Source organism: Antechinus flavipes, chromosome 1, assembly GCF_016432865.1.
Source record: "Antechinus flavipes isolate AdamAnt ecotype Samford, QLD, Australia chromosome 1, AdamAnt_v2, whole genome shotgun sequence".
Classification (NCBI taxonomy): domain Eukaryota; kingdom Metazoa; phylum Chordata; class Mammalia; order Dasyuromorphia; family Dasyuridae; genus Antechinus; species Antechinus flavipes.
The window spans coordinates 376,966,244-376,989,336 of NC_067398.1; the positions used below are offsets into that span (position 1 = coordinate 376,966,244).

Genomic DNA, 23,093 nt, shown 5'->3' on the forward strand with positions numbered 1-23,093 from the left:
ATTTTATTATGGTGCCAAAACTGGGGAAGAAAAGAAATAAGAAGATAGGGGATACCTAAAGAAGGTACCTGGGAAGCCAAAGTGAAACACAGCAAGAACCAAGCAAATGGGCCATCTTAGCTGCCCACCAATCAGAACAGTGATACCCCAGGGCAAGGAATCAAACTAGGATGACAAGACTCATAAACAGGAAAGAGAGATAGTCTCTAAAATCCCTTCTAGCTCTTAAACAGTGACTTATAATCTAGCTTTCTATGGTGGCAGTGAAAAAAATTCCCAATTTTCAGTCAGACCCAAGTTCAAATCCTTCCTCAGACACTTCTTAGCTATATGACCCTCAACTACTTCACAAGGGAAAATTCAGATAATATGAGAAAAGATCTTTGCAAATCTTAAATGCACATATAAAAGTTGTTATTATTAATATTACCATTATTATCTGGCTTGGAATGAAGGCACAAGACTCTCCAGGCAAGAGATCAGCTTTGCAAGTTGTCAGTGTAGACTGTGGCAGGTAGATTTGTGAGGATGTTTTCTATACTATTCATGGTGATTCTGTATACTGGGACACACCATGGAATGTCAATTGAGGCAAGATGGGTAAGGAAGGATGGGGAGTAGGGAACTCGGTTCTCTGTTTCCTGTTCATGAGCCATGTCTTCCCAATTTGACCATGAATTTGCCAGGACAGAAACTATCTCTTCACTTGCCCTACCCCTTCATGGGGCTTAATAAATGCTTGCTGATGGATCAATCATTCTTTATCCATATGTATAAGTGACACCACATAGCACAGTGTTTATTGCAATATAGATGGCATTTTATAAGCATATTTGTAGGTATGTCTGTGTGTGTATATGGATGTCCAAAAGACATCCTCAAAAGGATGGTGAGAACGGGATTAGTAAGGAGGGTCTACATCAGACTAGATTGGAAACTACTTGCCCTTGTGTATAATTTGATGGCAAAATCACAGAAAGGGTGGTCAGAATTGTCTCCACCCTCCTAGTTCACATGCTTAAAATCCTAATCCCTTTTGTATAGCCCTTTTTATATTAGCATTGGAATTCAAGTGCCTGCAACTAAGAAGTGCCCCTCTAAGAAAACTCAAAAGGGCCTAAACCATAAAGAACAACAGGTTAAAGGAAACCTTAGAGGGTTGGGCAGGAATTGGAAGACAGCTCCCGAAAGAGATACTAAAGACCAAGAGACATTTTTTTTGAAGGTGAGATGGCTCATTTTCCCCTCAGATGAACCAGAGAGAATCTTAACTTGTCAGAAGAGTTGAATCAGAAAACCCTGGGCCAAAAATGGCCTGGCCTTACAGATTAAAAATAGACTCCTAGATGTGAGGGGTTTCTAAATGTGGTAGGACTCCTGAGTGGAGCACAGCTGGCCTCTCTTTAGCCCTATGTCAGTGTCCTGAATTAAGGCTGGACCTGCTCACTGATTAGGCCAGGACCCTAGAAGTTTTTGCTATATCAAAACACTGGACTTGGAAAGATGTGGTGACTAAAACCTCATTCCTAGCAAAAGACAACATAGCAAAGGAGGAAGACTGTCTTGTACAGTTAGGGATGAAGGTCAGAAGTAAATTGAGGCAGCCTTTCAAAAACTTAGAGGATCAAATAGATTTGGACACTTAGGGCAATTTCTGCTTGTTGTGTCCATCTGCTACCAAGAGGCCCAGTCAATTCTGGGAAATAGCTATCCATCAGTCCCATATTTCCTATCACATAACAATATCATAACTAGGTGGAACAGGGACAAAGTGCCAGGATAAAATCAGGAAAACTTCCCTTCCCAAGTTCAAATCCAGCCTCAGAGACTTACTAGCTGTGTGATCCTAGGCAAGTCACCTGTAAAATTAACTGAAGAAGGAAATTTCAAACCACTCCAATTTTTTTGCCAAGAAAACCCCAAATGAGGTCATAAAAAGTCAAATGTGACTGAAAACAATTGAACAAAATGATACCAGTTGAGCAAACCCAGATGCCCTGAATCTAATCTGGCTAGTCTATATTGAGCATCTACTGGATGACAAAGGTGAGGAAGACAGAAAACTTCATACTTGTCCACAATGAATTCCAAACCTATTTAGGGGAATATTTTGCATTCAGGAAACATCATAGAATAGTTTTGGTGAGACTTTGGGGGTCTGTAGAATCACTTAGAGAACACTGCCAGATGTCGTAAATACTGAATAAGACAGAAGCTGGGGCTGAGGCTGAAAGTTCTTCCAAAAGTTTGTTACTGTTATCCTTTAAGGCAAAAGATAACTTGGACATAACTACCCTCTATCCTTCCACTTCAGGCTCATCCTTCAAGAGCCAATTCAAGCCCTATATGCTTCATGAATCTTCACTGATAATTGTTGTCTATTCTGATCTCTTCATTCTCTCATCACCCATGGCCATATAGTCTAAAGCATACCATCCAGCCCTTTATCATTCTCCAAATTGTTCTCTAATTGTTTTGTTTTGGAGGATCCTACCTCCCCAACTAGACAGGGCAAGAACCATATCTCCTTCCCTTGGATTTGTAGCCAAGCCTAGCACAGAGCAGGACACAAGAAGATCTTTAGTACATGCTTGCTAGATTGAATTGAGTTAGCAGCAAAAAATTCTACTAGTTAAGGCCATTCCAGTAGATTTTGTGAAGGCAAACATTTCTGTGAAATTAGATAAAATTTCTGAAATGCTGCCAAAACATAGCAGATCTCATTTTTGAACATGCCCTTCATAAATTGTAAGCTCCTCAGATGTTTTAGGCAGGTAGGTGTTGCAGGTGCATTGAATGCTGGGTTTTGAATGCAGAAGACTTAAGTTCTAATTCTGATTGAGACATTCATTAGCTCTGTGAAAGTCTCCGAGGTCCCTTCCAACTATAAGAACCTCTGGTGCCATGTCTCCTCAGTGCCTTATGTTAGTAGGCACTCAATAAATGCTTGTTAAATATTGGACCATATCATTCTGGAGACCCAGACTACAATGGATCGTTAGACAAAGAAAATAAGGTTCTGAGAGCAGAAGTTTGCCTAAGGTCACACAGCTAGCTAGTTCTCAGGGCTGCTAAATCTCAGGTCTTTTGACTCCTCAGTGAAAGTACTGGATTTGCTGAGGAGTACAACACAAATCTTGTGCAGGGTTTGTGGGTATCTAATTCTGGCCCTTGCCCAGAACATCTTGAACATTATTCTGAATGTCCTAGGGCTTGTACTTCATGTAGTTTGCTACTCCAAGTTATTAAGGCAGGGCTTTTGTTCAGTTGGTCCCCACCTCAACCTTAGCACACAGGAAGGTACACTGAAAGTACCAACTAAAATTTATTGTTGATGGTCGTAACTCTTGATTGTAGGGATGAATCTAAATTTGGGATAGTATTAGAAGGGAAGGAAGGAAATAAGCATTTATATAGTACTTGCTATGTGCAGGTGTTATGCTAAGTGCCTTTTACAAATATTATTTCATTTAATCCTTAAAACAACCCTGAGAGATAGCTGCTGTTATTATCCTCATTTTACAGTTGAGGAAACTGAGGATAACAAAAGTTAAATGACTTAACTAGATAAGCATCTGGGGCTGGATTTGAACTCAGATCTTCCTGACTCAGGCCCAGAATCCTGTCTATACTCTACTACCAGCTGCCTGATGGTTTCCATATAGCTTATATTATGTACCACAATATGTAGACTACAGCTCTGGATAGAAGATTTTGCATGGCAGGGTCATAGGCATATAGATTTGGAGATAGGAATAACCACAGATATCATCTAGTCAAACTCCCTCGTTTTACAGATTAAGGAACTGAAACTAGGACGGTTACAAAGTCACACATGGCAGCATGGGGCAGGGCTGGCCCAGTGTAATGCAGAGGAATTGGACTTGTGCTGAGGACAACCTGACTTGGGTTCAAATTCCCCTTCAGGAATTACTAGCTGCATAACCTGAGTAATGCACTAAACTTCTCTATCCTTCAGATTCTTCACCTATAAAATGAAGGAGTAGACCCAATGATGTTTTAAAAAGCCTCACTCTAAAACCTATGACTCCAGATTTGGAGCTGTTTCCACCATACTAAGCATGATATATACATTTTGCAGGTCCTACTCTCCAGGAGATCAAATTCCAAAGGGGAAAAATCTGGTCGTTTATTATAGATGAAGATTTCAAAAGTCAGAAGGATTGAAGGGAAGGAAAAACTATGGGATAATTTTTCCCCCTAGGGACAGTCTTCCCCCCCCAAAAAAAAGAGGAGAGAAGGAGAAAATAAAACCTACCTTTTTCCATTGAATATTTCCATTTCCCCCCAGGCTTTCACATCTCCAAATATACCAAACTTGGTTATTTTATGTGCAAATTGAGTTACATAATACATAGTATGTTCATAAGCTAGCAAAGTAAGTAGATCTGTGAAGGATGATAAAAATAAATACTCACATATTTCAATTTTACTCACAATTTCATTTTTAAGGGAATTTTGTCCCAGTTTTCCCATTTTCTAATTAGAATTTCTGGGAATTTTATACTTTTATCCTAGGATTAGCAAAGCAAAATTGAGAGGGTTTTTGCCCCATTTCCACAGATACCCAGAATTCCCAGTGAGGTTCTAGCCAAACTTGTTCTCCCCAAGTAGAGTTCAAGGATCTAGAATTACTCTTCCCTCTTCCCCTCTGCCATCAAAATTCCCATTCACTCTGGGCACAGCTCTCACTTAGCTGACATAGAAAAAAAAAAAATAAAACAACCTGGTAAATGAATTCTACTTAAGTATTCATGGCTGATAATATCTTAATGGTACCCTTCCCAGATGAATTTGCATTTTAAGAAAGGGGCCCAAAGGACAATTCATATAGCTAAAGAATGAAGTATTAATGGAGCATTCAAGACACCTTGGTGGAATGGAGGGAAGGGGAATACAACTCTAGCCTTAGAGTTAGGAAGATCAGAGACTATAATCCTGTCTCTTACTATTTGTGTGACATTGGAAAGTCACTTTACTTTCCCAGAGTTTCTGTTTCATCTTCTGTAAAATAGACTCTGTGGTTCCTTGCAACTCAAATCTCTAATGATTTAAGGTACCTGCCTAATGGTCTTCATCTCACATTAATGGCTGATTACTCCATTTATATAAACAAGAAAAAAAAATTTAATTCTCAACCTCCACTCCTTTGTCTTTATCTTCTTTATATGTGCCCATTTCTCTCTCCTATTTCAAATCCCTCTTCCCATTGCTTTCTCATTCACTGATTCAGATTTCAGGCTAATGTCCATTGAAACAACTTGTCCTTGGTGAGCTCCTGAATTATTGATCCTGCCAAGGAAAGACACATAAGGCCATCAGGAACATTGGAGGAGGCAAGGCATTTAGTATAGAGAGGAAAACTAGAGCCATGATCATGCAGTGGGTCAGCTCAGCCTTAGGTCTTCTCTTTCAAAGATCTTGGAGCTTCAACTTATACTTGACCAAGAATCCCATCTACAACAAAACCAACAAGTTCATCAAAGAGATTTAATGTAGTATAGTAGAAAAGACAATGGACATTAAGGACAGAAGACCTGAGTTCAAATCCCAGTTATACTACATATGACCTTGGGGAAAATCATCTAACCTTTGTGGGTCCCCAGTTTCCTCATCTACAAAAAAAAAAAAAGTTTTTAAATTAATCTGGATAACTGTTTGTGTCTTTTCTATATCCAATCTATAAATCTCTAACAATATCTCAGAGGACCTCCTCTGCTTTGATGAGTCCCTCTTCTGTCCTCAATCTATCTAGTTAGCTCATTCATCATCATTCACTAGGTACTTACCATGTACACAGTTTGTGCTAAGATGGGCTGCAGAGAAAAGGAGAGAAAGAGAAATTATTTTCTTTGCTTATTGGGGAGCTCCCGGTCCAGTTGAGAAGATGAGACTAATACTTTTAATTTGAGACAAATAAGGGATAGTATGTGATTAAGAACAAAGTTGTATGGATTATAAGGTATTATAAGGGAACAGAAGAAGAAGGTGTAATCTGAAGGAGATAGGTTTGATATGTACGCTAAAGAATAACCAGGAGTCAGATCATAGCACTTTAGAACTGAGCAGGACCTTTATCTGGTCTAACTTCCTCATTTTGTCAATGAAGGAACTGAGGTCCAGAGATTTTAAGTGACTTGTTCTAGTTGGTTAATGGCCAAAGTGGAACCAAAACTTAGGCATTTTGATACACAGCCCATGGGTCATTCTGCTATATAATAACTAACCAGAGACTAAGAGCTGAATATCTGGGGGAAGGAGAATGAAATGAATAAAGGCACAGAGGCAGAAATGAGCATGATGTGTAATAACCTGGGTTCAAGTGGAAAATCCTGGGTTCAAGTGTTGAAAAAGAGGTTAGGATAGGGTTGAAAAAGGAAGATGGGTCTTGTAGAACATTTTAATATAACTGTCATTATCATATTTGGTGCTTTGCAAAATCCTTTCATATTCACCCTCTAAATCAATCCTCACACCATTCCCCTCCAGTGGGCAGAATGGGGATAATTATCCCCATTTTAGAGAAAAACCTGAGGCTCAGAGAAATTAAGTGACTTGTCCAAAACCAGTCCATATGTCAGTGGTAGTGACAAACTTCCCAAACCAATATCCACTACACTATTCAATTCAACTCAAAACTCTAAAGAAGCTACAATGTGCAAGGAGCATTGAAGAAAATAACAGATAGAGAAAGATGAAAAGCAACATAGTCCCTGCCTTCAAGGACTACACTCTATTTGGGGTAAGAGAGGAGCATAATACATATATACAAATAAGTAAGCTAGGTAGAATTAATAGAGGCAGAGATCTAAACAAAATTCTTCAGGAAAGTTGACACTGGAGTGGGGAAAACTCCCTTTTAACTGGATCAGGGAAGGCTTCATGGAGAAGGTAGCCACTGAATAGAGTCTTGAAGGATAAAGATTCCAAAAAATAGAGATGAGGTACTTTCTAAATCCCTAAGAGTGGCTGAATGAATGATAGTGATAGAAAAGGGCGGGACAATATCAGAGAGTCCATCTTGTCTGTAGCAAAGGCTGCATGAAGGAAAACAACATGAAATGAGGCAGAAAGATAAGTTAGAGGCAGGTTTGGAAGGACTTCAAGTGCTAAGTTGAGTTTGCGTTTTATCCTATAGGCAGTAGGGAGAGAAGGATGGGCTTTGCTTTGGTTTATTTAGCAAGGGAGTAGCATTGTCAGATCTGTGAATGACAATGATTATTTTGGTGGCGGTGTGAACAATAGACTAAAGAGGGAAGAAACTAGAAGCATGGAGACCAGTTAGGAAGCTTCGACCACAGTCCAGGCAAGAGGTGATAAGAGCATGAATTAATCTAGCCATAGTATGAGTAGAATATTGTTGTTATTGTAGTTTGTCCTTCATCCTCAAAGGGGATCATGATATCAAGAAAGTGATGTCATGACATGTAATTGAATTGGACTTAAGTGAGAGAGGGCTGTGCAAGGTCACCAGCCTCACTTTCTCCTCCAGAGCCATCAGTGTCCAGTGGCTAGTAGATCAGGATGACTGGAGATGGCCCTGGAAGCATTGGGAAATGTAGGCCTTTTTAAGTTAAGATCTTTAACAGGTCTCAGTTTGACTGAGGCAATGCCCATTCAGTGATAAGGTTAGGAAAGAATTGAAGCAAAGAATGACCTCTTTTACTTGGTCAAAAAAAAAATCCAATCTTAGGAGAAGAATACCCTCAATGTTTCTGGCCAAGACAGAAAAATTACTATTCATATTCACTCTGGCTCAAAATGAATGACTAAGTAAAAATCATTTATTAAGCACTTACCACAAATGCCAAGCACTGTGCTAAGCTTGGAGTGGGAGAATAAGAGAGGGAGGTTACAAATATAAAAGTAAAAATATTTCTATCTTCAAGGAGTTTACAGTTCTATGGAGACAACATACATAAAGGGACAAAACACACATAGACTAATAGTATTTTAATTGGAAAATTGTAGGAATGGCTTAGAGGAGTAGATTGACAGACCCTTTCCAGTAACAATGACAATATTGATTTGGTTATGGTTCCAAAATTGGAAAGGGAATAGAGTGTGTGTACACTGACCAATAGAGAAACTGATAAAAAAAAAAAAAGGGTATAAGGTAGGGCAAAGCCTGTCCAGAAAGAGAGGGCATTGACCTCAGGTTTAGGGACAAGAGACTGTCAAGGAAAGAAAAGAAGTAAATAAGAGATAAAAAAACATTGTGGAGGAAGACTTAATAGGATTTGGCACCTAATTGTATGTAAGGGGCAAAGGAGAGGAAAGAGTTAAGAATTACAAAGTTTCAAGCCTGGGTAACTGAAAGGAAAGAAGGAATAAGTGTCTATCAAATGCCTACTCTGTGCCAAACTCTGTTCCAAGTGCTTCACAAATATTCTCATTTGATCCATAAAGATAGGTGCTCTTCTTATAATACCCATTTTGTGATTGAGGAAACTGAGGCAGACAGAGCTTAAGTGACTTTCTCAGGGTCACACAGCTAGTTAGGTAGATGAGGCCAAATTTGAACTCAAGGTTTCCTGACTCTAGCCCTAGTTCTCTATCCACTGTATCACCTAGCTATCATGAGTTAAGTGGTACAGGGAATAAAGTGCTATCTGGGCAGATGATAGTGCTCCTATACAAATAGGAAATTTGAAAAGGGGGCAAGTTGATGTGAAAAGATGATATTCATTTTAAGGTATTCTAGGAGAGATCTAAGAGGATAGAAGCAGTAGACAATGATGCAAAACTGAAGTTCTTGAAAGATATTGTAGATGGATATATAGATTTGGGAGCCATCAACGTAGAGGTGATAATTAAAGTCATGGAAATAGATGAGATCATCAAAGAGATGAGATGAGAGAAAAAGAAGGAAGAAGCCTGAGGACATAGGCTTGATGAACACCAACATTTGGGGGGGTCAAAAAAAGAATGAGGAACCAGCAAAAATAACTGAAAAGTATTCATATTTTTATAGTATATGGAGTATATACGTGTGTGCACAGACACATATGTCACATATATATAAATATATATACCATGTATCATATATAGAATACATATGCTACATATGTGTGTGTGTATACACACACACACACACACACACACACATACACATACACACATCCCATACATGCAGTATAAAGAATTAAACTAATGACATAAACAAGAACAGCCCACCCCACCTCACCCCCAAACTCTGAAAAATTTGGGGGGAAATGAGTATGTTAATACTGTTTATGCCTGTGGGTTGAGTGTGTGAGGAAAGAAGAATTATTTTTTTTGGGTTCTGTGTGTGTCTACTAAGAGGGAGTGCCTGAAAACTTGCTAATTTCTAACACTCAATGAGTTAGCAAGTTACCAGCTAGAGGAGTGGGGTTAAGCGGAGGGGTTTCCAAAGCAATGCTTTTCCAGAGAGTCATCAACCCAGGAGCTGCATGAACAGAAGCAGAAACAGGTAGGTGGGGGTGGGGAGAAGGGGGTGGCCAAGCAGGGTGACCGCCTCATCTAGATAGTAAGGAACTTGGAATACAAGAAAACAATTGCAGTGACCTTCAGAGTAGGAGATATCTTTATGCTCCTGCCTGCTGGAAAAAGTCATCAATTAAACATGCATATACAAAAGTTTCTTGGCTGAGGGGGAAAGTGAATGTGTGTGAAGACCACCTCTCTACTTCTGGTAAACTTGGTTTATCAGAAAGGTTGTTATCAGAAAAGCTTTGGGTGGGAAAGAAAAAGATTCAGAGGGAGTGAAAGGGGTGCACTGGAGAGAAAATGAAGGAGAAAACCCAGTGCAAGTGGGATTCTCTGGGACAGGGTGATTCTAGACATTCTGAAGAAGAAACTTCTTAAAACCCTCAAGAGGATTCACAGGCACCGGTACGTGGGTGGAATCCTGTGACCTCACTCCCAAAGAAGAGATGTATCCCTGTAATTGATGATCCCCGCAGAAGGGCACACAGGTATGTAAACCTGACGCGCTCCTCAGGATGTGTGCTATCTTCCTAGACTATGTATGCGTGGGGTGGTGGAGAGGATTCCCCATTGCTGTCCACTTCTGTTGATGTACATGGGAATAAATGATATCATCACACACGTACAAAAAAAGAATAAAACAAATTTGAACTGCATCTCTTTGAAGTTTTGATTAGCAAATGAAAAGTCTGGGGGACATGGCAAAATGGAGGATGACCTGGAGAGGGCAAATATCTTATGGTGTAGTGGAAAGACCGCTAGAGCTGGAGTTACAAGACACGGGTTCAAGTCCTTGACCTGCCACGTGCTGAGTGGCCTTGGGCAATTCAATTCCTGTCTCTGGGCTTCAACTTCCTCATCTGTCAAATGAGGGGGTTGAACTAGATAATCTCTAAGGTCCCTTCCAGTTCTAAGATTCTGTGACTCATCTCTTCTTTCATTTGAAGGTCATGACTATGGACGTGAAAGGAGGACGAGGGAAGTAAATAGCTGGCTATATAGATGGTGTCAAAGAACAGGATTTGTTTTTCTGGATCATTGCCATGGAAACCAGAAAGGTGAGCTCCTGGCAATAACAATAATAATTAATAATCATAGTAATAATAATAATAATAGCTCACATTTATAGTGTTTGAAGGTTTGCAAAGCACTTTCCTCCCCACAGCAAATATGATTGTCCCTATTTTACAGATGAGGAAACTGACTCAAAAAGGGTAACTGATTTGCTCAGGGTCACACAGCTAATAAGATCAGAGATGGGACTCAACTCCAGGACTCCTAACTCTGAAAGCAATGTTCTTTCTATTACACCATGCTGCCTGTCTGGTAAGAGGCAGAGAACACCACAGGAGGACTGGAGAGAATGTGGCTGGTGCACAGCTCCAAGACCTACCAAACATTGAGCAGAAATTTGAGTGGGAGGGAGAAAAAAGGTCCAGACAAAACTGTAAAACTGGATATTATGCAGAAGAACATGTGTGACATAGAAAGAAACAGCATAGCAAAGGTGGTACTCAGCACTCCTTGGAGTAATGTAACAAAGAAGCTAGTTTGGAAATAATGTTCATGTTTTAAGGTGTATATTTACCAAGGCACAGAGTGTGGGTTACAAAGTCAATAAATTTTAACATAACATGGTAAGTATGTATTCATGAGACTTGGTGTATGAAATATGGCAATGGAAGAATGGGAACAGATGCCTCATTCAAAAAGCTACAGATTTGATTGTAGCCAAGATGGGTGGAAGTGGCGCTGCATCTCAAGAGGGCATGAAAATCCATCAATCTAACACAGGGAGTGTGGTTAGAGAACTGGGATAGGGATAAAAAGAGAAGTAAAGGAGAAAGGATGTTATAGTGGGTATGTACTACAGACCACCAAACCAAATAGAGACAATTGAAGATACTTTCCTATAAAGAGAGAATCCCCTGGTATGGAAACTTCCTCCACTGAATAGGTCAGCAACTTCTCTGTCATTTTTAATTGCCTTATTTAATCGAGTGGTTCTAACTTGCCAGAATCAAACAGTATGTTTCAATGGCAAGACTTGAACAAAAGTCTTATTGCCTACAAGGCCAACTCTTTTGCTACAATGCCAGGCTGACTTTTTTCCAACATAGATTATAAATCTAGTACAGAGGCAGCCACATTAGTGGTGGGGATTTAACTCTCCTGACATCTGTCAGAAAAGCCATTAGTGATATGGAAGTCATGGAAACTTGTGGAGATTGGGACCATGCCATTTTAGAAATCATAAGAGCTAAGAATGGAAAAACACATACCAGCCATAATCATACACATTTCCTAAATTTTAGGGAAATGGCTTTCAACAATAAAATGTAAACTTCTTCAGGGCCAGAATCCGGTTTTCTTTTTGAATCCCTGGGGACCAGCATAATAATTGACACTTTGGGGGGACTGGATTTCCATTTTCACCAATATAAGGAATTCTGAGTAAAAAAATCCCTATGTGAAGGCAGTCGGCACCTACTCTGCCATTATAGTGTTGGAGATAGTCTTGGGCCCTAAGAAGCTAAGTTACTCACCCAAGTTCACACAGCTAGTATGAGGCAGAAGTAGAGCTCAAATGCAGGTCATCTTCAGGACTCTGGAGCCAGCCCCAATCTTTTAGGTTGTGCTGCCTCTCATCTGTAATAGAGTAAGTCCTTAATAAATATTTGTTGAATGAAAACGGAATAATCAAGTTCAGAAGCAAGATAGATAGAGATTTATGACCAGAAACTCTATAAGGGAAATGGGATCAGTTCAATTTGAGTCGTAGAATCATAAATAGATATCAAGGTAGAAGGAGTGCAAAAGATATTAAGTGCCTTCCATGTTTATGACCACAAAAATTAAGGTTTATAATCCTTGCTCTCCAGGACTTTACATTCTAAAATACGTAACTGAAAAATTATTCCACAAATGTTATAGCTGGACTTTTCAAACATTTTCCCATGATGACAAGGGAAAATCTCATGCAATCACAATATTGGATATGTAGTCCTGGTTGTATTTGACTTGCCTTGTCATCATACCCTAGCTTTTCATGGTAAATAGACTAAATTTTTGGGTTCAGGGGCAGACAATAAGCCTCTTCTTCTTCCTCCCTTTCCTGCAGAAAATAACACAATTATACCTCCAGTATGCCTTTTCCCAGATCAGTGCATTGACTATGATACAAAAGATGACACATAAAGAAATCTTTGAGAGACTAAGAAAATATAGTGGGGCTCTTCCTGAGTCCTAGAAATTTACTTGAAACTGATCCCCTCTCTGCTAATACCCAGATCAGTTCAAGAATAATAGGATCAGCCTTACAAGCTAAAAACTCACCCCATACAATAATAGTGGGACTAATTACTAGTTAAACTAATAATTTCACTTGTACCCCTAGCTATTGTGCTACCATGCAAGACTGAGATAATTGTATAGAATATGTCAAACAGAAAGACACTTGCAGGGCCTTTGGTGGCACCTGACCTGACCTCACCTCAAAGGCAAAGAAAAATTCCAATTTCCAAAGTGATGGAAAGAATTCATTCCCAGAATGGGTGACAACCTGTCAAAAGCATGGAGGCAAGAGAGTACATCATTAAGTTAGGAGAATAGTTAGCAGTGTAGTTGAGCCGGAATATTGAATGTATGAAGAAGAGAGTGAAATGAGGCCCAAAAGGAATGGGAGACTCTAAAAGAAAAGGGAGAAGCATCTGATGAAGGTTATATAGCTGTACAGGGAGTCTTAGATGAACTCATATTTTTAAAAAGACAAACATAAAAAATGAAAGAAAAGTTATATTACTAAGGAAAGAATGCAAAAGAGTGATACAAACATATAAAAAGAATCAGGCAGCCCAGAATGAGTTGATACCTGTGGAAACAGGATAAGGAAACTAAAACAGGCACATATATACATACATGCAAATACATACATTTTTACTTATATACAGAATAAATTGATGAGCAAGGGAAGGCCCACAATTACACGCAAATGGTGTAATGCTAATCAATGATAAAACAGAAGAAATTACTTGACTTTTCTTCCATCTTCTTGATCAGGAAGATGGATGTTCAAATTAGAAACAGTCAAATATCCTTGAAAGAGATTGGAAGCCCAAGATAAATGAAAAGGGAATACCTAATTACTTTAAATATTAAACTACCAAGACCCAAGCAAATTATTACCCTTGGAGCTGAATCAAAAGGAGTGATGGTGAAGTGGACAAACCTGGAGATTTTAGATTCTGTTGTTGGCTCTGCCACTAACTTGCTATAGGATTTGAAGCAAGTTGTTTAATCTTTCTATGTCCTAGTTACTTCATATGTAAAATGAAGAGGCTGAACAAGGCAACTTCTCATATTCTTTCCAGCTCTAATATACCAGGAACAGGCAGATATGAACAAAGAGCCATTGTAGATCATTGTGAAATTGAAAAAAATAACAAAAACAAACAAACAACAACAACAACAAAAAAAAAAAAACAAGAATGAGACCCATAATGGTCCAAAGGAAAGGAAACAATGCTAAACACTACAAACTACAAGCCAGTCAACTAGATTTCAGTCCTACAAAATTCTAGAACAAGTAATTAAACAGACGATTTGTGAACAATCTGAAAGAGAAAACAGTGATCACTAGGAACCAGGACATGTTCACTAAGAGGAAGGCATTTCAAAGTAACATCATTAAAAAAAAAAAAAAAAGATTATTAGGTTGATAAATCAGAGGGTTGCCATAGATAGACTTTATCTGGAATTGACAAAGAATTTTGTAATATCTTTGTGGACAAGATAAATAGATGTGGGGTCCAATTTAGGTAGGTTCTCAGCTGGTTGAATTAAACCCAAAGAGTGAAAATGAATGTATCACTATCAACCCAGAGAGAATTCTATAACAGCAATACCACAGGACCGTGTCCTTATCCCTGTCCTCTTCAACATTCCTATCAATGCCTTGAATAAAGACAGAAAACATGCTTATCGAATTTGCAGAAGACATGAAGTTAAGAGGAATGGCTAATATGATAGACAAAAGGATCAAGATTCAAAATGTTCTCAACAGGGCAAAACACTGGTCTGAAACCAACATAATGAAATTTAAGAGGGATAAATTCAGAAAGCTGCACATAGGCGCTGCATGGGTGAAAAACAGCTTTTATAATCACAACTTACAATCTTTGCCTCTCCTGATCCTAAATTTCCACCTATCTAACAGCCCTCAGGTCATCCAGTAGTTCTAGGCACTGAATCAGAGATGGCTGTTGTCACTCCCATGTCTAATTATGATGGGGACCCCTGATTCTTCTTCTCTTGGTCTAAAAAGGGATTTTTATCCTACTTAAGTCAGCCAAGATGAAATTGAGTGCTTTTTTTTATTATTAAAAAGGTGTTTCTTTATTATTAAAGAGAAAAAATAGATCATATTAATTACATAAGCAAATAATCCATATGTCTTATCCTAAAATCACTAAAAATGGGTTTGGTTTATGTGATACTTGTTCCTGTCCTTATTCCTCTCTTCTATTACCCAAGGAATCCTGAGTGAGAAAACCTCTCTGTAACCCAAAGATTTTTCTACTGCAATTCAGGCCAGCCTGCACCAATGTCCTAGTAATCTTGACTTTTCTGAAATTCCTAAAAGTTCTTGATTCTGGAAATCTTGTGTTTTCCCCAACCCTCTCTGACATTGTGAAGATAAGTGTTTACATGGCCTTGTTGAACCTCTGTCATTTCTGAAATCTATCTGAATTATGTCCTTACAAATGATTCTTTTCTCTAATTGCCAAAATGAGGTTGCTTTCTCTTCCAATTTCAAAATATCATCTTGGATGTCCTATTAAATTCCCTTTTCCTGATCAAGCAACAGATAATTAATGCATTTGTAGTGTAGAGATGTTTGGCAAAACTAAGCTCAAGAACCACTCATCTCTATTCCATTCCAAATTATCAACTCCACCTATTTCTCTAAATTCTTATTGATGACTTATGACTTTCATGTCCCCCAGGGTAGCAGTCTTCTAGAATTCTACCATTACAATTATGTCATAAAAAATACTCACACATAGTAATACATGGGTGTTAGCATTACAGTAGTAAGAATAAGTAATAATAGATAAGGGATTTTTTTCAATATACAAATGCATCAATATGCGTATTCCTCCCTATTGATACAGATCATTCCCCTCTCTGCTTACCCATCCTGTGTGACTCTCATCTATGTCCTCCCTAGGGTTGCCACAGGAGGTCTACCCAATTTGTTAGGACCTTTCACACTTGCCAAATAGCAAGCTCATATACATTTTTTATTTTATATTTCCATAGTGATGTCTTTTGCACTATTTTCCTCATGTACATATTTATGTTTTCATACATACATGCATATATGTATGTATGTATAATGTACACACATACTCAATATGTGCTGTCTTCAGTTGGTGTATCTCTGCTTGGAATTTTTTTTTCTGATTTTTTAAAAATTTTGCTGAAAAATGTTTGCTGACTAAGGAAGTTCTCCCTTGTCTGTCACTTATTTACATAAGTTAAACTTCAATCTAATATTATTATAATCAGTATCCATTTTTTCTTTTTATTAGTATTGATAGCTTATTTAAATGTCATATGGAGTTATTTTTAATTGAAATACATATCTTCTCATGATTATTCTGTTTTATGATTTGGTTTCAATTTTGATCTTTGCTCTAAGTCTATGGCCTGATTGTACACACACAGCTCATTCAGGGAAAAGTCCCATATCAATAACAAGTCATTTCCAATCCATTAGAGAATATAATCAATTTCATTTTTTGTGATATTATCTAGCACTCCCTATGTCCAGAATTATCTGATTCTCTTCTCAAAGAAAGTATTAAAGATTTATGTGGATGAAATTTCTATATAATCTCTAAGTCTAGTCCCTCTCATTCTTTACTCCTGAACATTTTCATATATATTTTGTCATATATACACAGATACAGAAATACACATATATACATGTCTGTGTACATGTATGTATGTGTGTATATACATAACAGCCACATATTGACTGTATTACTTTAATAAGTCACTTAACCATTCAATGATCTAGGACAAATTGCAGAAAACATATGGATCTTAATTAGTTAAAGAAATTTTCTTATCAGGAATTTCCCCATATCAGTTTTAGTCCCTCTCCCTATGTTTTACTTACCTTTCAAATGCTTTCTTTATATTATAATCACAGAGTATTTGTCCATAGAACTTCTTTGCATCGTCATCCTTTGAGGGGGAAAAATGTTGATGATTAAGCTGTAATTACTTGCATGGTAGTCTTTCTGCAAATATCTGTTATAAGCAATGCAGATTGAGGCTGAATATAAGGGAAGATGTCCCAATAATTGGAGTTGTTCCAAAATGTACTAAACTGTCTCAGGAGGCAGTGGCAAAAGATAGATGTTTACTTAGGGATTTGTTGTGGGAACTATTCCTTTTCAGAGTTGTATTGGGATAGATAGGCTCTGAGGTTCCAACTCTAAGATTCTATGATTCTGAGCATTTGGCAGCAATTCATGTAGGGAAAAAACAAAAACAAAAAATCTCAGGGTTTTAGTGAACCATAAGCAATTATAAGCTCTACAAGGGCAAAGCCTATATGCAGTAGGTACCTAATAAGTATATGCCATTATTTTTTGCTTGTAAATTGATAGCAACCAGCAGTTTAATAATGATGGAAGGGGAGAAAGGAAAGGAGGAAGGGAGGAAGGGAGGAAAGAAAGAAAGAAAGAAGAAAGGAAGGAAGGAAGGAAAAAGGAAGGAAGGAAGGAAGGAAGGAAGGAAGAAAGGAAGGAAGAAGAAAAAGGAAGGAAGGAAAGAAGGAAGGAAGGAAGGAAGGAAGGAAGGAAGGAAGGAAGGAAGGAAGGAAGGAAGGAAGGAAGGAAGGAAGGAAAGAAGGAAGGAAGGAAGGAAGGAAGGAAGGAAGGAAGGAAGGAAGGAAGGAAGGATATGAATATGGAGAATATGAAAGAAAGTAATGTAATGCAATCTTGGGCTGTATCAGTAGAAGCAAGTGTCCTGAGACAATAACGGTCAAAGAAAGAAGACAAGAAAAATGGTAGTTGACAGTTCTTTAATGATACCAAGGCAGATATTTATTAACCTAATAGAAGGAACTGAAATATCTGCTATCTTCATGGAGGCATACATTTTGCACCTGGTGAAGAGCCTCTGAAGAATACTCAAAATTAATGACTACTCCTCAATTCTTATAATTCATTTGGGAGGAAAAACTATTGCCAGAAGGGACATAGAAATTATTGGGAAGCATTATGAGGTCCTGAACAAAAAATGAAAACTTTGAGTAATCCAGGTGGTGTTTTTATCACAACTTCCAAATGAAGCTAGATGATTCATAAGAAAAAGGCAGATTTGGGAAATCAATGACTTGTGGTAAGAAGGTGGTATCTGAGAATAGAATTTGGATTTTTGTGTCCCAACTCAAAATATTGGCATAAGGGCTGGTAAACACACACACACACACACACACACACACACAGAGAGAGAGAGAGAGAGAGAGAGAGAGAGAGAGAGAGAGAGAGAGAGAAGAGAGAGAGAGAGAGAGAGAAGAGAGAGAGAGAGACAGAGACAGAGAGAGAGACAGAGAGAGAGAGAGAGAGAAGAGAGATTGGAGCACTTATTATGAAACAGAACCTCTTCCAGTGAAACTAGATCTGGTTCCTTGTTAAAGAATATGCATTACCAGAATATGTATTACAGAGGCTTTTAGTTCATCCCTCAGTTCCCCATGATGAGGGGGTAGGGGGAGGAAGAGGAAAAGGAAGATGAATACTGTACCAAAGATGATTGATTGACATACAAGCTAGGAAGAGTTGCCTCCCTCCTATTTTCAGAACCAAGGAACCAAATGTTGAGAGTACCAAGGGACCAAGCAAGCATTCCAATCCAAAGATCTGCTACACATATATTTGCATAGTCTTGCAAATCTAATCATGGGAGCTTTAAATTTAAAAGGAAGGAGGAAAGAGAAAATTGATACAGATTTGATAAGCCAAGAATAAGAGGTACAACATAGAAGAAAGAATGGCAGAACACAAGTAATTTGTGGAAGTTAAAATCCAAGAAGAAAGCCAGCAACAAATCCCATAGCAACAGATATCTATACAAATGCACAAAAAGATAAGTAATAAATATGACTCAAATGTGGAGAGGAAAGGGGAACTGCTTAAAGAGATCAACATAGATGCACATGGAATTTAGCAAATACCCTCAGATTTTTAAAAGACATAGAAAAAAGGAAAGATCAAGTAACTGATGATGAACACAAATGAATAGTCTTGTCCTGTAAGCAGGATAAAAATGTTATTAATTATATGAGTAATATTAATAAATATATTATATATTACATGATATAATTAATAAACAAAATAAATTTAGGCCATCGATGGATGTTAAGTATAGCCATACATAGCAGGGAGGTGGTTAAAGAAATGTTGAAGAAAAAAGGAAGATGGTAAAAGACATAGAACCATTGAATAGAAGACAATAATGAATAGCACAAAGAAGGCTAAACTACTTAAGTCTTATTTTGAATGTGTTTTCTCTTTTAAATGAATGACCTTTGAACTTTGAAAAAGAAAAAATGGTTAGCAGATAGCAAAAACCAAGGATAAATGACTGGACACCAAACTTTTCCTCCATGAACTTAAATCAATAGTTCTTGTAGCTGAAGAGACTAAAAAAAATTGGAAATGTTATGGCTGAGCTGCTGGCAGTGATCTTTGGAGAACTGGACAGTTACTAGGAAAAAATACTCATTCAATTGTCAAAAACAAAAAATAGGAAAACAGTGGTGTCTGCAGATAATAGATCATGATCTTAACTGTCTATTCCTGGAAAAAATCTAGGACCCATTATTAAGAGGATAATTTGTCAAAATTGGGAAGTAGTTTAAGGGAATGGTATCAACATAATAGACTTTGATAAAGACCTCTTGCGCTCTTCTTGTATATAGTCTGTAGAGATAGATAGTAACTAAATAGTAGACTCTGTAAAGATAGAACAGTTGGGTACATTTAGAAAAGATGAAATAAAAGTAGTCATTAATGAGTCCATGCCAATTTAACACTTTAAAAAAGTCTTGCTTTTTTCCTTGCTTCCAGGAATTCTGGTTGGTTTAAGCTGCATTTTTTTCTTTCAAGCTTTGCTTGCTGATTTTTTTTTTTTAATCATTCTTTTCTGGGTTTGTGTCTTAAGCTTCCCTATCACTATAACCACTCTTTATACTGGCTTCTTCTTGTTTTCTCATTTTTCTAGCCTCCCTGACTTTGGATTTTACATGGGTTCTGGACTTTGGGCATTTCTGGAAGAAATGGCTGGCCTGAGCTTGTGTCCTTTTACATCCTTGTGCTGCTTTCACAGTTCAGACTGGGGCCAAGGTGGGGATAGCTATAAACTTTCAAGGCTCCTCACATGATTTGATCTGAAGTGAGGTCTGTTCACTGCCCTCCAGGTATGAGCTCTGGAAGTTGGGAGTTTAGTAGATTGTTGCTGGATTCAGCTGCTGTTAGCCTGCTAGGAGGTGTTGCAAGTTCAGAGTGCCTAAACTGCAGACTCCCCTTTAGTTTGGGACTCTTGTCCCAGTTATTCTACTGCTGGCTACCTGTCTGGATTGGAAGTTAGAATTCAGGTCCCCTCTGAGCAGAGGTACACAGCTACTGTTTGCTTCTTTCCTCTATATAGCTAGAGCTCTCTAGGGACCACTATTCTTTCCCCTATCCTCTAGTCGAACTTATAACTTGGTAGTGAGATACAGAGCTGCCAGATGACACTAATTCCTTCACCTGTTCTAGTTGAGAGATTCCCCTGTCATCTCCTTCTCTTCTGGTGGTTCTTGCCCTAGTGTCCAGTCTTGGTTCTTTTAGTTCCTGGGCTCTGAAATGCCCCCAGCATATGGTCAGACCCCATCCCAAGTGTCAACAGACCTCCCTATCACCCTAAGCTGCCCTGGGCTGAAAAAAATGATTCAATGTGATTCTTCTTGGATTTCCCAATCAGAATCCATTCCAACACATTCCAACTTGACTATATTTCTTCCTCCTATTCAGCCATTTTGACTCTGCCCTTCCTGTGTCAATTTAGAAGGATATCTCTAGTGTACGACCTCAGAAATCTGTCCTTGACCTTGAGCAATAGTACAGGATTTTAAAAAATCAATAACTTAGAATAAAGGTATGCATATCAGATTTATAGATGATATCAAGCTTGGAGGGACAACTAACATATTGATAGGAAAAAAATACAGATCCAAAAAGATTTTGCCACAGTAGAGCAAAGAAGCAAATCCAGTAAGTAGAAATTTAAAATATATTAATATAAAGTTTTACAACTGAGCAACTTCACAAATATAGAATTCTATGATTTTAAACTAATCTTAATGTCTATCTCCCTTTTTTGAGTCCTTCTGCTTTCACTGACTTATCATTATGGATCTGCTCATCTTGGCTACTACCTTCATATTCCCATTAGTTATCCTTACCATCCCACACTCTTCACCTGACCCCTCCAAACTGTCTGGGCTGAAGGAAGCAACTCTATCCCACTTGATACTGAGTGTTTCTTACTTGCCAATGGCAGAAGTTTATCAGATATCAGTTTCATGATTACACATGTCTCAGAGTCCCTCACCATGTTGCCTAACCTGGAAAAGTGGTATCACAAGTAGAGATCCCCATTTATTTTGGGGGGTTAATGCCAGTTTTCCTGGAAAAACTAAGACTTAGCCTTATCACTAATACTTTTATGGTCTGTCTTATTCAGAAGTTGGACAGAGAATTTAAGGAACAGACATTGGGAAATGGAGAAAAATAGCAAGGGAAAATTCTAAAAAGTAATTGCCCCTTAGAGTTTTTCTGGGGCCAGTGGTTATATACCCTCCTTTTACTTCACCAGCAGTCATGGTCTAACTTCCACATATCAATGATAGCCTTCTCTCCATTTAGACCTGATGGTCTATTTGAGGCCCAGGTACCAAGTAGTCAGTGGTAGATCGGAGGGTTAAGATGGTGGAAGGCAGGCGGCTTGGAAGGAGGGTTTGGAGTCTGAGCACATTCATCTTCATAAGTTTTATTACAGCCTGCCAGTTTAAACCTAATGACTAATTTATCGTATAAAATACCACCAATATATTTTTTGATTTTGCTAATTAATTATCTCAAACAAAGGTGATATTTATAAAACTGTCCAGAAATGGTGTGCACAGGAAAATTGCCTTACAGCAGGAGATGAAATTATTACTAATATGGGATCAAATTATTGCTGTATTGACTTAGTTACTTTATGACTTTGTAATGGATTTCTTCATTATTTTCTCTGGATTGTAGCATTTGTGATTGCATTAAAGTCTGTTAATCTATGCAAATATCATTAGGCACCACTAATAACCACTGCAACTTTCCTTAGTTTCGGGGACTGTGCTAAGTACTTGCAACCCTGGTTTGAGTGGGTGACTTCTTTCCTGGTAAGAGGAATAAATGAGAAATTGAAAGAATCTAGGGTGATTATCCCATCTAGAACATTTCCATGAAACTAGGATGGAGTGATTAGGGATTGGTCTTAGAGTACTGAAATTTAGATGGTGCTGACAGCACTTAATAAGTAGAAATAACTGAGCTTAATATAAGTAGAAATAACTGAGCCTAATATCCAGTTAGTAATAGTAACTTGTTAAGAAAGAAGCTACTAGATGATGGGCTTTTTCCCTACCCATAACTTGCCAGTGCTGTTACTATTCCTTTTCTCATGATGTTCTCAGTGGTGGTCCTACAGTATCCTAATGTCTCAGCCTATCCAGATCCTTGTGTCCTGAGAACTGAGACTTTTCCCTAAGGGGCATAGTCCCATCTCTTCACAGCTAAATTTGCTTTAATGGTTGAGATCTCCTTTGATTCTCCTTTTGTCCTGGGTGGCAAAATGACTAGTTATGGCTCTGAGGTAACTTTTGAAATGGAAGGCAGTGTGATGCAGTGGAAAGATTACTGGATTTCTAGTCAAAGAATCCAAATAGGAAACACAACCACATGTTTGATTGCATGCAAGTCACTTAATTTCTCTGGCCTTCAGTCTTCCCTTCTGTAAAGTGAGTTAGAACCCCGTTCTAGCATTAAAAAGATCCCCTTAATTGAAAGTATCCCTCATCTCTATATTATAGATACTGAAATTTTACATTACTAAACTCCCATTCTTTAAAATAAGGCATTGGAGGATCCTGTTAAAATTCAAATCATTTTGAAATGTGTTCCATGTTATCATTATGTTAACATCCCCTTGAATTTATTATGGTTATATGATTAGCAAAAAGTAGAAGCTAAGGGAAAAAGACACAAAACTAATGTTTTCATGGGGATGAATAGATGGACGTGCACAGAGGAGTGCCTGAGAGGGGCATGCCAAGGTGTGGGTGGGAGAGGGAACCCCAGTGGAGGGCACCAAGTTTCTTAAATGGTATACACCAACAGGGGAGGAGAAGAGTGCATTGACAAACTTTGATTCCCATGTTTGCTGGACATTGCATCAAGGTTTATAATTCTACATGAGAGTCTGGTCTTTTCTGA

At 38.2% G+C, this 23,093-nt stretch overlaps 1 protein-coding gene across 47 annotated transcripts in view; it reads left to right on the forward strand.

The window, feature by feature from the left end:
* The window catches only part of CELF4 (CUGBP Elav-like family member 4), a 554,778-nt gene that overhangs the window by 439,129 nt on the left and 92,556 nt on the right, over window positions 1–23,093 (forward strand). For 32 of the 47 annotated variants that reach the window (XM_051969697.1, XM_051969706.1, XM_051969716.1 and 29 more), the window contains exon 4: window positions 10,440–10,550. The exons of the other annotated variants lie outside the window; for them this stretch is intronic. In XM_051969697.1, the coding sequence (XP_051825657.1) occupies window positions 10,440–10,550 (111 nt within the window). The remainder of the gene's footprint in view (window positions 1–10,439; window positions 10,551–23,093) is intronic. 47 annotated transcript variants of the gene reach the window in all.